The sequence below is a fragment of the Molothrus aeneus genome, chromosome Z (genome assembly GCF_037042795.1).
Source record: "Molothrus aeneus isolate 106 chromosome Z, BPBGC_Maene_1.0, whole genome shotgun sequence".
Classification (NCBI taxonomy): domain Eukaryota; kingdom Metazoa; phylum Chordata; class Aves; order Passeriformes; family Icteridae; genus Molothrus; species Molothrus aeneus.
The window spans coordinates 1,732,560-1,747,467 of NC_089680.1; the positions used below are offsets into that span (position 1 = coordinate 1,732,560).

At 42.3% G+C, this 14,908-nt stretch overlaps 1 protein-coding gene across 2 annotated transcripts in view; it reads left to right on the forward strand.

Moving 5' to 3' along the window:
* Positions 1-14,908, forward strand: part of ST8SIA5 (ST8 alpha-N-acetyl-neuraminide alpha-2,8-sialyltransferase 5) — a 48,793-nt gene that overhangs the window by 18,002 nt on the left and 15,883 nt on the right. For both annotated transcript variants that reach the window (XM_066569000.1, XM_066569001.1), the window contains 2 exons: positions 10,008-10,100; positions 12,518-12,604. In XM_066569000.1, the coding sequence (XP_066425097.1) occupies positions 10,008-10,100; positions 12,518-12,604 (180 nt within the window). The remainder of the gene's footprint in view (positions 1-10,007; positions 10,101-12,517; positions 12,605-14,908) is intronic.

Below are 14,908 nucleotides of genomic sequence, written 5' to 3' on the forward strand. Positions count from 1 at the left end.
GGGGCTGAGCCACAGTGCTGCTCTCAGTCTCTTCAGCCTCATCAAAGACAAAGAGGTTCAAGGTGCAAGTGGTTTTTACACAAACAAACCACACAAGCTAGATATAAATGGGAAAAGTTATAATATCAATGAAGAAAAAAAGTGCGTTTCAGAGCCTGTGTTATGTGATATGTCAGTGACTGTATCTCCACTGCCCAGGCTCCCCAGGGAATGGGCACGGCCCCAAGGCTGCCAGAGCTCCAGGAGCCTTTGGACAGCACTGCCAGGGATGCTCAGGGTGGGATTGCTGGGGGTCTGTGCAGGGCAGGAGCTGGGCTGGGGGATCTTATGGGTCTCTTCCATCTCAAGACATTCTGTGGTTCTGTGTTACTGACAGTGGAGCTGAAAGCTTTTCAGTCAGCGATAAGTCTACCTGCAACATATTTCACACCTAAGTGTGTTAGAGATATAATTTATCTTTTTGTATGGAACCTGGGAATATAGGAAAATAAAAACAGTACTGTGTAAGTGTGGAGATGAGACTGTGTGGTGACTACTGCAGAGCTGTGTCAAAATTGTTTACTATTTACATTTGATCACCTTTCTGACTGTGTTGTCACCAGACATCTCCTGAGAGTCTTAATCTGACACTCAACTTTATGCTGTTGTCATAAAATGAAAACAAGTCTTCCTTTAATGAATAATTCTTTCCCCTGAATGGAAAACTTGCAGACTACAGTTCACAGAACTGATTTTATTTGTATATATTTACAGGACTCCGGAGAGATGTCTGAAGTGTGCAATAATAATTGTATGTCAGCATAAGCACACAGAATACCTTTCACTGCACAGCTCTGCAGTTTGCTGTGCCACCACCTTCTTGTAGAAGGTTTTGTGTTTAAAGATATTAATTGAAATAGATGTGAATATGATTTCCATTAACTTGTACCATTTATATACATAGAGACATATGTTTATTCATGCATGTGTGGTATCAATTTGAACATATTCTAGAACTACTCTTTATCTTTTAATTACATAACTTAATACAGGGTGTAGATGCTGACAACTCATCCTGTAGGAGCGAAGGTTTAGATGAAAATGAAGGACTTCCAAAGCAAAGGCATGCAGAAAGAATGAGTGTATTAGAATTGCAAGTCAGCCAAACTTAATGAGAATGGTGGCCTTAGAAAAACCAGTGAGCAGTGAAGATTAAACACTACATAAAAATGATTAAGTAAGAAAGAGATTAATATTATTGTGTTATGTGATTTCAGTAAACATTGAGGCACTCCTTAGATAGAATCATACAATAGTTTGGAAGGGACATTAAAGCTCATCCAATGCCACCCCCTGCCATGGGCAGGGACACCTTCCACTATCCTTGATTGCTCCAAGCCCCATCCAGCCTGACCTTGGACACTGCCAGGGATCCAGGGGCAGCCACAGCTGCTCTGGGCACCCTGGGCCAGGGCCTGCCCACCCTCCCAGCCAGCAATTCCTAATTGCCAAGAGCCCAAAATCTGTGCCTGCCCTCTGGCAGTGGGAGCCATTGCCTGGGTGCTGTCCCTGCAGGCCTTGTCCCCAGTCCCTGGGCAGCTCTGCTGGAGCCCCTGGAGGCCCTGGCAGGGGCTCTGAGGTGTCCCTGGAGCTTCTCTTGTGCAGCTCAACAGCCCCAGCTGTGCCAGGCTGGCTCCAGAGCAGAGGGGCTCCAGCCCTCTGATGGCTGAGGTCAGAAATCAAACATATTTCTCAAGCTGAGCCCTGCTCTGGCAGCTCTGCTGGGGTAATTCAGCTAACCCAGGTTTTCATCTCAGTGCTTAAAGACAGTTCTTCAGACTGTGTAGAAGCAGTTCATGGAAATAAAATCTTGTGTCATTTATGTGGTGCAACCAAGAGTGTGGATCCCCTTTGTGTCACCTAACACTGCTCTGGGCAGGCACTTGACAGATCCCAATTTGCTGGGCCTTTTTGAGCACCAGAGCCTTCATTTCAATTCAGATTATGTTGCTGAAGGCCTTCTAGGTGGCAAGGAAATAGTGATTATTAACAAGAAGTAAAAGTGTGTTGTATTGTACTAAAAGTGAAGCTCAGGAGCTCCCCAAAATCCATAGGGATTTGAACCAAAGGAGGACTACCCACACAGATGTAATAACAACCAGTTGTTGAACAGTGGCTTATTTTTGATTCTTGTGCATCACCCATTACTCATATTTCTATCTTTTGCATTTTACTTTGTGCTAAGCATCGTTAAACCTTACAGTATCCCTGTGGAGAATCAGATAAAGGGTTTTATCTAGTGCTGGTTATGACAAGTGATAGACATAACCCCTTCCCAGAGCTCTGATTCTTCTGCTCTCCTTTTGGTATTGTTTTCCAACTTACTGGAATTGTGAGTCTTCATGCTTAAGTAATTTTTCACTGGCAAGAAGCTGCTTTAATGACAGGATGACTTATCTGCCATATGAGTTGGTTTATGGTTTTCCCTTCAGTCTACTGGAGCTGCAGATAAGATTCAATGTAGAGCTTTTGTGATGAAACCACAGAAGCCTTTGGTGGGTGAGAGGAGATACTTTAAGGCCTGTCAATCTGTACACTGAATTCTCTAGCCTGACAAATCTGAAGCTTTGTCTTGTCCCCACTGGCTACGGAATAAAAAGTAGAATCAATTTGATTTGTCAAATACATGTTTCACAAGAATGAATGTAAGGACTTAGGATTTTGCTTAAGTCACATTGCTCATACAAGGATCCTAAAATCTAAAAACCACAAGAAAAAAAAAAGGCAGTTGCTTGCAATAAGCTAAAATGTGGGGTTTAAGATGTCATTGATGCATAAGGGTTGTCATGAATGTTGCTGTAACTTCTAGGTGGGTGGTCATATGGATAACAACATCATGGGAAAGAGCTTGATTAAAACAGCCAAGCACCAGTTTATTAAAAATCTGAGAGCTTTGAAAAGAATTTGGGAAAATAGAGCTTCCTGCAGCACACTCCACTGCTGCTTGTCAGGAGACAGCATTGGTTTGATACAGGCAAAAGACAAGAAGCACCAACATGTCCCTGAAACTCAAATCCAATGCAATCTCCAGTGAATCATGCCCACACACTGCACAGTGGGTGCACCTCTAAATGAGGATGGGTGTCAGCCTGGTTCAGAGAGGACCTGGGAAGCACAGGGGGTGGTGGTGTTGATGGACTACAAGGTGGGCTTATCTCCAGGGAGAAGCAGGAGGCAGCCTGGACTTTGCTGTGCCATTTAGGGCTGTTTCTGCTGGAGCTCCTGCTGCTACACCCACGACTGCTGCAGTGGAGCTGTGTTTTGCAACTTACTCTGGTGCTGTGCTAGGCTGAAACCGTGGAGAGAAAGGCTTGTGTCCCAAATCAGTGGACAGATGGGAAGGGAACAACATGCCTTTGGCTGGAGTGGGTGTTTGGTCAATTCACATTGCTAATGAGGTAATGAGCAGCAGAGCCAAGCAATTCCAAGTGGAGACTTGGAGATGAGATGGGAGATCATAATAAAATGGCAGTGAGCAGCCAGTGACAGTTTGCCAGGAGCTTCCATGGTTGTGATGAAAAATACATCCTCAGGGCATCACAACCATCATCTTGACTGCTCAGATGTGTAGGATACCTGTGGAGTCATGGTCAGAAAAAGAATCCAGAAAAGGAGCACCTCTGATTAGAAAAAAACTGTGTAGTTTCTACTTTTCTGGGGATGTTCAGTGAGATATACATGAACAGCCTTTCAAGGACAGAAATATAAAAGCCACTCCTCCTCTGATGAAGATCAAACTTATGGATATATGGCTGGTCCATGGAAGCACTTTTGGTTTTTTGAAAGCAAAAATTTTAATTTGGAAAACAGGCACAATATCTTGGTCCTTGTCTTGATGGATGGACCTATCTAAAATGATCTATTATGAAACCCCAGGAAAGCTTACAACTCTGTAAGACCAAACATCTCAAAATATCCTAAGTGAATGGTCAATGAGTTCATGAATCTATAGCTTTTAACCTCAGCTACAAGAATTTCTTGGAAAACCTTAGCCCCTGTACAAGAATTCTAGATCCTGAATTTTAGTTACTCTGATTCTTCTAGAAAGACAGCCAATCTTGAACTAAACATGCCATTTCTATCTTTAGCTTCCAGGCATTGAATACTATTTTTCCTTCTATACTGTATTGAAAACCTTCCTGCCACTGGTAATTGCTTCCTGGTGCAGTATCTCCTTATTCAGTCACCATATGTTTAGATTAAGCTTCACACGCCTCTCATAATATTTTAGAATCCAGAAAATTTCTGCAGGTCCTTTTGCAACTCTCACCAGTGTCTCAAACCCCCAAAGATGAAATGTCAGAGGTGGATGCAGTAATTCAGAAGAGCTATTACTACACGATGCATGCAGAGATAAATGACCATTTTATCTTGCTTATATTTTAATATTTCTACATGACACAGCTCATGGTGGCATATTTTGCTCCCACCTACAGACACATACTAAAAGTTCATGATCAGTTAGACATCTAATGCATTAGAGATGAAGATGGTACAGGGCTTAAACCAGTATTGCCAGTGACATTTTCATCAGCACATGGTAGGCAGTAGGAATGTGAACCATCTTTTTTAATATTTGTTGTGCCCAAGGATAAGACAATCAAATAGTTTCACGAAGCTGTGTAAAAGAAGCCTGCTGCTTCTCCAGTCTCCTCTGTTGATCCCACAGCTCTTCCTCTCTCGGTTCAGCCTTTCAAGCACCATCCTGTTGTGGACAAGTCGACTCAGGCACTCAAATAGCAGAAACAGCACAAGCAGCGATTTTTTTTTTTTTTTTTTTTTTTTTTTTTTTGTGTCACAGTCCTGTTGAAGTTTGAATTCATCCAAGAGTACCGCAGATTGCTGCTTCTCTTGCCACATCTACATCAGCTTCTTTACCTGCTGAACAGGGATCATCCCTTCCCAATGGGACAAAATAATCTTGGGAGAACAGGCCATGCAAAGTGGTAGGATGCTTTTATTAAGGGAGAAAAACACCTGAATTGATGTAAAGCCCTTAAACCTTTTGACCAAATCTTGTAGGCGTTGTTGTCACATAGAAGCATTAAGAGGAGTAAAGGCCAGAGGGATTTGGTCTCTCACAATGGGCTCTGATGAAGTCAACACCTACTGTGCTCTATTCCAGATGAATTGTCCAGGGCCTCTAGAGCTGTGATACGCTCCACCCCAGCAGTATTTTTGCTCCAGGGACCTGAAGGTTCCATAGGGACCTTGCCAGATGATGTGAGTCCCCTGTGCTTTGGGGAATGTGTGCTCTGGCACACTTGGGATGTTCCTGAGTAAGGAAGGTGAATCTCGACCCAAGGTTGTCCATGGATCTGCCCGTACTGATGAACACAGGCACTGCTAATTGGACAGCACTCTTAATAAGCATTTAGTAGAAGCCTGCAGGGCTTAGTTCATTTAGTCTCATTTCTTAGTCACTGGATAATGTATATTTTTGGAAAGATCTTTGTTTTTCCTGCAGGGTAGGTGGAATCCTTCCTGCCATGCTCTGTGGTCTCGCCGTGCAAGTGCTGCAGCCTCACTGCAAGCAGTGTTGAGAACTGGCACTCCAGGAGTGAGCAGAATGAATGGGAAGGCAGCTTCAGAAAATGATTCTCCTTAAAAGATGCCTAACCATTGCAGTAAATTATACTTTTAAACCTTTGTTCAGTATATCAGACAACTCAGTGTCTCAACCCAAGCGTCACTTGAAGGCAGGATTGAAGTCTCAGGCTTTTTAATTCGTGTAGTGTGATCAAGAAAAACTTACTTCTGATCAAAGCAGGAGCAGCCCAACTGCAGATGATCAAAGACCTAAGTGTTAGCTGATGTACTGAGAAACCAAATGTGTCTCTCACTGGCAAGCTCAGTAGGCAGCTCAGCTGGAGGTGAGGTTGCAATGGGGGACGTGAAGGTAAGAAAAGAAGAAAGGTTCAGTCAGTCAAAAATGGAAAATTACAGAGTGAATAGCATCTAATTCCTCGCTACTCAGTGCAGTGGGCTGTAAAAAACCAGTGCCCTCTGAGCACTTGCAGCTTGTGTGGTGTTCAGGCACAGGATTTGACCCTGGAAAAGTGTTGTGGGTTTGAAAGCTACAACTGACGTGAGCAGACACAGAGCAGTGAGTAGTGTGTAGTACCCAGTGCCCTGGGAAAGCACAATCCTACATGCAACTGAGCTGTTTGTTGTAATTCATTCGCAGTTGTGTTCTTAAGGTAAAGAATCATGAATTCTTGTATTGGTTTTCCTGTAGACTTGTGATCTTTAAAGGGATAGAAGTTATTTATGTTTCGTCAGGGGCAGTGGAAAAATGCAGGGAGAGGACATTATGGTGGTGACAGATCAACTCTGTTTTATGGATAATAAAGCTTCACTGTCATTCTTGTAAAGCCAAAGCACAGACCTTTTCTCTAGCAAAAGGAGTAAGTAGTATAGTCAGGTTTGTCACTTGTCACTAATCCAGAACATAAATCAAAATAAACTGAACTACATCCTTGTTTCTTAGCTGGAGATCAGACTGAGGAGGATGATGGGGAGGACAGTTTCCATTTATGCTAATTAAGCTTTCTGACAGGCAAATGTATCTTCATTCACAGGGAACTACATGTTTTGGAGTGGGAGTTAATAAGCAGGAAGAGCTCTCAGAGACCAGGGAGTGGGTGAGACTGATGCTTCCTCTGGGGAAGTGTGGGGGCCTGATCTCCAAACACTCCCTGCAGGTCCAGACCCTTGCAAGATGAGGGCGTCGGTTTAAAGGACATCTCTGGAGGTTGAGGGAACCCATGCTCCTTGTGCTAGGGCCTGGTGTTGTGCAAAAGCTGCACTCTAGGAAAGCACAATGTGAAGCACTTCTGTGGGAAGAGGTTGTCCAGTGCTCCAGGGAACAGCCTCTGCTAATATCCTCTAATATCTGCAGCAGGAGGAATCACTGTGAAGCAAATAAAAAGCATGAATACTCCTGGGAGAAAGAGAGAAACTTTTTTTCCTGAGTCTATTGACCAGCCACTGTCTTGAAAAATTCCCAATGCTGTTGCAGCACCGTTGTTATGTGCAGCTGATGTGCAGAAGCATCCATAGCATTACAACTAAGGAGGGTTCAGTGGCTGTCTGCGCCAGTGAGGTTCAGGCTGAGGAAGGGCAGCCCAAAGGATGTTTATTCAATAGCTTGGCATCACTGACCTCACTTCAGTCAAACTGACCCCATGGCCAGCAGCATTTTCTCCCCTCTCTGTGCAGAATGACTCTGCCATTGGTGTCCCCTGCCTTTGCTGCACGTGTCCCATCAGCCATGTGTCATCCAGCCCATCCCATGGATCCTCCCTCTGCACTTCCATGGGGTACTAAATGGTGAATTCAATGCTCCCAGTGGCTCTGTGGGGAAAGCTGAAGCTGTTGTGAGAGTAGAGGCTTGCAGGACTGTGCTTTTTCAATCTATAGGCTCATGGAATAGCTCTGCTAGAAACGCAGTGTTGCCTCATGGATTGATTTCCTTTCAGATCCAGAAGTGGTTTATTTTTGACCCAATCATTTCCTTCTTAACCTTCTGCTGCTGTGGTAACACATCCTTTTTCATTTCTATTTTTGGTTTGTGGATTGAGTAAACAGGCAACGATCAAAGGGAATGGCTGGGACACAGGAAATTTCATCTCCATTCCATAAAATGACATCTTTGACTCCAGTGCCACAGGCTGAAGGCAGCTTTCCTGTGCTGTGGTGCTCCCACGTGACAGCATGTGCTGTTCAACATCTGAGCTGCTGCGCTCTAACCTAGCATCACAGCTAGAAGTGCACAGGAAAGATAAAAATAAATGTTAATCTAGATTTTTGCTCTGCTTATCTGTCCTGAGGCACATTCAAGGCACTGAAATGAAGTGTTGGGAGGCAGGTGAGGATGAGGCTGATAGGCATTGCTCATTCCTGCACACCCTGAGAAGCAGGAGGGGTGTGTGAGGCGCTCAGTGCTGTGTGGGGGTGTGTACCTGCCCCGTGTCACTGTGTAGAACCTGCACGTCCAGGGTGCCAGCATTGCCTTACTCAAAGAACCAAAGAAAAGCATTGATTCTGAAAAAGACAGTCAGAAAAACGATTATTTCAGAGGATTAAAATGTTGTCTGTACTGGCAGCCAGAGGGTACTCATTCAGCCCTGGAAAATTCTGTGAATTTTCTGTGAAATGTAAGAAATTCTATGCTGCTGTCTAAAGAGAGATTTTGGTTCAGTTTGGGGAAGTTGATCTGGGGTACGTCCATGCAGGGCTTTGGCCTGGTGCAAGCAGGTGGGCTCTTAATCCAAATCCAGTTGAAGCCTCTTCCACAAGTTGCTCGGCTCCAGCTCAACAAGGCAAGCACATGGGAGATGTGCCAGGGCAGTGGATTTCAGCTGCTCCTTAGCAAATGCTGGATGTCCAGGTGAATAACTCAGCTGGAAGGAGAGTGTGAGCCTTTTGGTGAGAATCCAGACAAAGATTCATGTTAGGTGTCCCTTCAACTGTCTTTTCATAGAGTTCTTACTGATCTTGGAATACTTTAATCATATATTTTCTTCTACAAAACTTATAAAAATACACATTTTTTGCCTTGAAGGCCATACAAACATATTTACAAATAGCCACGTTTTTTGAGCTATTGGGTTCTTCTGACTTCTTCATTAGGAATTTTTTTGTTCTCCTGCCTGCTTTTAAGAATGGGTTTCCTCCTTTCAGTCTCAAGGTTTGAGCCTCTCACTGGATCACAGAAATGTTTGGTTTGGGGTTTGACAAAGCTGAGGTGGCGAAAACCTCAGGGAGAGGTGAAAGAGACACTTTCTAAAGCAGCACTTCACAGGACAGAAATATTCCCTCTTGAAAGCAAATTGTTTTGGGAGGCTCTTGGACTTTTTCCAGTTATACATGGGTCAAACATTAATTTTGATATTATTTTGCAATGACACAAACCTCAAATATTCCATTTCCAGTGATGGCTTGAATGGAGCTTTTCCACAAATCTTATCTTTATATTTCTCATTGAAGATTCAAAAATGAGTTCTTGGAGTTACAGCCTCCTGAATTCCAGGATTTTAAGGGATCCATCAAAAGAGCTTTCTCTAGTCTTGTTCATAATACCTATTCCTCCAGGTCACCTTCTCTTAGTTTTACATTGTCCTCTCAAGTGTTTCATGGGTATGTGCAGGTCTTAGGAATTAGGTTTTAATAGTGACTTCTAATGATTAGGAGTGAAACTAATGCAGAGCTTGGTTTAAACCCAAAATCTTGTTTGTCATTTCAATGCAGACTCATTGAGTTCATTTGCCAGCCTGGGCTTTTTCTTTTCCCTAAGCATGAGTAGCTACCATTGTGGTATTCTTCCCCTTCAGCCCAGTGACTAAGGTAAATAAATTAGCCAGTAAAGTAAATATTTCTGTCTGTATTTTAACCAGGAATATCAGTCTTATTTGTGCTGTGTCTGAGCATTCAAATCCTTTTGTTCCTAATTTTTTTCCCCAGAATATAATCCCTCTTTCTGTTCACTTCTAAACAGACCAAAAGAGTAAATCCCAGTGAAAAGCTCAGTTGCTCAGGAGCTATGGAATAGCCTCCACAGATGGAATACAACCTCTAGCACTTTTCTGGTACTGTTTTTTCCAACCCAGCACAGTCAGGCACCCCAAAGATGGGAACAGTGTCCCTTAAATGATCAGTGCTTTTGCCCTGACTTTCAGTTCCAGCTGCCAAGTGCTGACTGCTAGAAAAGGTAGCTGGTCCTTGTTATTGCTTCAGGATTGATGATCTCCTGTAGGAATGGACAAACTGGGCATGGGAGACTGTTCTAGGACCAGCAGGGACATCTGTGCTTTCCTGTGAAGCAACAAGCTGCCTATGGGCCAGGCAGTCAGCCTCAAGTTAGGAAAAAATCATAAATGACAACTTTCAGCAAAATTCGGTTGATGTGCAAGATAATTATTCTAGCCTAAACCTTATTTATGATATCTTTTCTTGTCCTTCCTCAGGTATTTTGAGTTTTATGAAGGGCCTTTGGAGTACAACTCTACAAAATGCCTGGAATTAAGGCAGGACATCATTGAGGTGAAGGTCTTGTCTATGTAAGTATGAGCTAAATGTAAAAAGTAGAAGTACTTAGCAATAAAATCATTGCTAAAAGTGTTACTTCTGGGGCACGATGGAATGGTATCTTACAATTACATGCCAAAAGGCTCAAGAGGTGACATCAACAGGGATCTCAGAAGGGATCTCTAGCCTTCTCTTACCTGTGCAAGCAATGTTTGAATTTGATCTGAGTTCCATTTATAGAGCAAGGAAGCTTTTCCCATACATTGAGGCATTTTGATCAGGCCCACAATTGTTGTTGAGAATATAATACAGTGTTTGTAATATCATATTTTCAGTAACTGAAGGTTAAGAACAGCCAGACTGACTCATGCACGTGTCTAGCTTAAGGGTCTTTCATTGGCAGTGGCCAGTAGTGAAGGCTGAGAAAGAAAGAAATTGTTCAGCCCTTCCTTATAATAAATATTGGCATGGGAACTTGTGGACTGGTAGAAGGAGTCCAGAACAGAGTAGTCAGAATGGACAACAGACCTTTCTATTAATTTGTTTGGATATTTTCTGAGCCCATTTGTATTTCTGACCTTTTCAAACAGCAGAGTTTCACAACTCAAAACCCCTCAGTGAAAAGGTAAGAAAATGTGATTCTGGGAAACAATAAAATACCTCTAAATTGTGTTTTGTGGTCCAATAAGTATGTCAGGAAACCAATGAGTTGAATGAGATGTATGTATGAAGCCACAGCGAAGGAACTGAGTGAAAAAAGTGAGTTTGCCAGTACGACAGTGCACAGCTGGGCAATTTTAGTGTTGCCTTTTTGCATTTTTCAGCATTTCACTGTGTTTAGGTGCTTAACTTATGCCTGATCCCTCACCACATCTAAAGCAAATGGTTTATTAATGTTGCAGGCAATGCACAGGGCCTGAAAAGTGCACTGGGAATGTCAGTTCAAAGTGCAGCTCCACACGTCCATAACATTGAGCAGCCAGGGCTACAGAAAATACAGTTTGTTGCTCCAGGTCTGCATGAATCTGAACGTGCCTCCCTGACTGACTCTGTGCACAGCAAAATGTAGGTTATGTCCTTGCCTCCTGCACTGGATGAAGGGTACACGAGTAACACACTTTGCGCGGCTTGCTGACTCGCAGCGCTTAAAAATAAAAAGGAGGGGTGAGAATGTCACACTTCTCCAGTGTTCTGCTGAAGATCAGGAGCTCTGATTTGTTTTTTTTTCTTTTTGCATGCACAGAGAATTCCTCATTTTTCTTTATCTTACTCAGTGGCCCAAGGAAGGTAGTGGAGTCCTGCTCAGCTAGATACGAGCTACCATAAATTCTACAGTAGACACCGTTTGACATTAAACTCTTTTACTCTGCTGGTCTCTTCTGATGTTCTTGATTCAAATGTGCTATGTTTCCCACGTCAGCCCTTATGGTAATGGAAGATTTCCAAGTTAATGTGCTCTGGTGGGCTACAGAAAGTACAATATGACCTAATTCCTTCCTGCAACTTCCTCAGCCTGGGAAATGCTCGGTTCTACTCACATTAAATATATAATTATCTTAAAAGTCTATGCTTTATTCAAACATTCAAAGCCCTCAAGTCTGAAAAGAACTCATTAAGACCTATCAATCTAGCAGAAATCACAGACTTCCAAATTTCTTAGCCAGATTATACAGTTGCTTCCTACCTCTAGATATTTGCAAAGCCTTCATTATCTCTGTTGTCCAAACGTACCAGAATATGTGCGAACTTCAATGTGGAATTTCTTGGAATTGGTGATATCATCAAAAAAATGAGTCATCCTGTATCAGCTTAGTTGAAATAGGAGTGAGGTTTTTTTGGGTTTTTTTTTTGTTTGTTTTTTTTTATGTGACTACAGGTGTACTGATTAGCAGAGGAGGAGGTAGAGATCCTTATGTAATGAGCTTTTCATTTCCCCTTACCATCACAGACTCTTATCCCTACATGTGAGCTTATAAATTGTTCATAAAATAAATTTACCCACAGTGTTGTGCTGTAGGATCTCACAGATCAAGTTAACCTCACCAAAATGCAGCTTTAGTTGGCCAAATTAATCCCCTTTTCCAATATCCCCCTCCTGGGCCCTTCTGCTGGGTGCACCTTTTTCCCAAAACTTAGCTGATTGAAACTCATTTGCTTCCCAGCAGATTTTGGTAGAGTAGCTGCTTCTTGCTCAATATTGCATTTTTTTATCCTGAAAAAAACAGAGAAGGCCTATCAGGGAGAAGAAATCAGTCCCAAACATCAATTCTTGCATGCACTGGGCTTGGAGTGGCTATGTCTGAGCAGAAAAAGGAAGAAAAATTATAAATTTTGTTCTGTTGAGACTGGCTGATTTGTCCCATCAATTTGTATGGTATTCTATCTGCAGCTGTTTTAGGAAATTAAGCCCTTGTAATAAACTTAATTTTTCCTTTTTTTTATATTTTAGGGTGAAACAAACTGAATTGTTTGATAGATGGAAGAGCCTACAGATGTGCAAATGGGAGATGAATGTCACAGAAGCCAATTTATTCAAGTAAGAATGCCTCAAATTAATGAGACTGGGTAAAATTTACTTTGGTTTGAGTTTGGCTTCTTGCAGAGATCAAAATTTCACATGGATACCAAAAGTAAGCGTGACAACATTTGGAATACCATCCTTTTGAATAAATGTGGACTTTTCCCCCTGCTTAAAAAAAAAAAAACAACTCAGCAATAAGATTTCTGGCATGTGGAAAAGTCTTCCAGGAAAGGCAAGGAATTTGATGTGGGAAAGACTTCCAGGTTTTATTTGGGCATCAGTGAGGATGGACATGAGATTTAATGGCTGCACCTATCAGTCAGCCTAATTGTCTGGCTTGGAATGGTAATATCACTGGTGATACTGCAAATTTGGCCTACAAAATACTCAAACTTGATTTCTTCTGGGTGTTTTAGGTACCTTGGTTTTAGTCAGACCTTGGTTATGACTTTCTCTGGTTTGGTTTTTTTTATAATGGCTTCTCAGCTATTACTCACAGATTATCTACATATTTTTTCTGGTCTTCAGAGACCTCTCAGTTAATTTTTGTAGTGTTCTGTCTTTCTTCCTGTAACTTCTCTGCTGAGGGTCCTCCTCTCAAGACACAGCTTTTGGAACTGGTGTTGTGAAGGCAACAGTGGATTGAAGCCAGTTTTTTGAATGTTATATATTGATATATTCCAGTGCCATATTTCAGTAGGTTTTGAGAAAACAAACTATTTCAGGGTAAGTGCTGTAGACTGAAGTCTGCAAGTCACTGGTACAATTCAGAGATGTTGTTTGTAATAAGGCCCCCAGCTTTATCCAAATTCTCTTGCATGATTCCAGGAAATAGCTGTCAGGAGTTAATGAGAGAGTGTGAGAATGCATGTGCTGAGTTAGTCATTGACATCTTTAAAAATAACATTGTTAGTCTCAGACTCATAACAGTTTCTCCAATGTGATCTCCACACCTAAATTTTTTAGGTGTTTGGTTTTTGTTTAATTTTTCTTTTCCCCTGCATTTTTCCTGGAAATTACTTGGTAGGCAATTATCAGAGCCTGTTTTGAAGAGGAGAGTCATTCAGGATTGCAGCTCATTATTTTAAAAACAGCTGGAGTGAGAGGAGTAATAATTGTGCCCAGAAAGAAAGCAGCACTTTGAGGTATGGAAAGGAGCCCTTTGAGCTTTGGAGGCCAGAGCAGAGGTGGGAGCAATGAGAAAGGAGTTTCCAAAGACCACCAGGAGGACCATCAGTCTATCTCAGGCCACCAACACCAGCACATTAAACAAAGAACCCCTCTCCACCCTGTGCACTGAGAGAAAAAAAGAGATGAAGGACTCCTGTCACTGCTTCTACCTGCCTAACTGATATATCACTGCTCCAGGAACCCTCAGTGGCACCCAGATGTAAACATAATCTCTGTCAGCTGGTTTCAGGACAACAGTAGTGCTTGTAATTGAAAAGGAAAAAAAATGTGTAAAGCCTATTTCATCTGTGTTCAGTGGGGCAGAGACATCAGTGTGCGAGTTTGTGGGGAAGTTGCTGTCCCTTAAAAGCAAACCAGGGTCTCTGAGTTTGGAGGCTGTTTAGGAGGAGGATGAAATGTGTAACCCTCCAAGCTGTGGGATTTTGAGCTTTGCCAGTCCAGTCCCACCATGTGAGATGGGGAGAATCCAGCAGCTTTAAATGGCAGATACTTGAGCAGCAGAGAGGGATGAAGGGCAAAAATCACAATAAAGTTTGTACGTAGAGACTAAGGAAAGCAGTTTCCTTGAAAATCTTCTTCCATCAGATATCAGGCATTCACAAAAAGGACAGTGCCTCTGGAAAACCAGCTGGACATTAAGGAAAAACATCTCTTCCAATTCCTTAAGGAGCAGCCAATGAAGAGGTTTTTCTCATATCCCAACTATAACAATTCAATTCCTTGAATCTGTTTGTAATTGTTTTTGCTGTTAGACATTATTCATTGACTTTTTCAGTCTCATTTGCTGCCTTGATCTGATGGTCATTTTGTGCCATCCTGCATGAGTCAAGTATATGAGAGTAATTGGACATCACTGAAATGTTTGCATAATTCTCTATTTGCTTTCTGGTGCTTGTAATAAAGCCCATAAAGAAGACAGGCTTATTCTTCCAACTGAGAATATGAGGCCACACACCCCAGAGGCAAGGCATTTAATCTGGGTTATTTGAGAGCCATCTGGCTTTGCCTTCATGCTCGTACATTTGCCATGACATGCATTTTTTACTAAAGGTATCAAACACATTGACTGGGAAATAAACCATCTCTGGAATAAGGGTGGGCAAAAACCAGGGCTTCCAGTGCCACCAG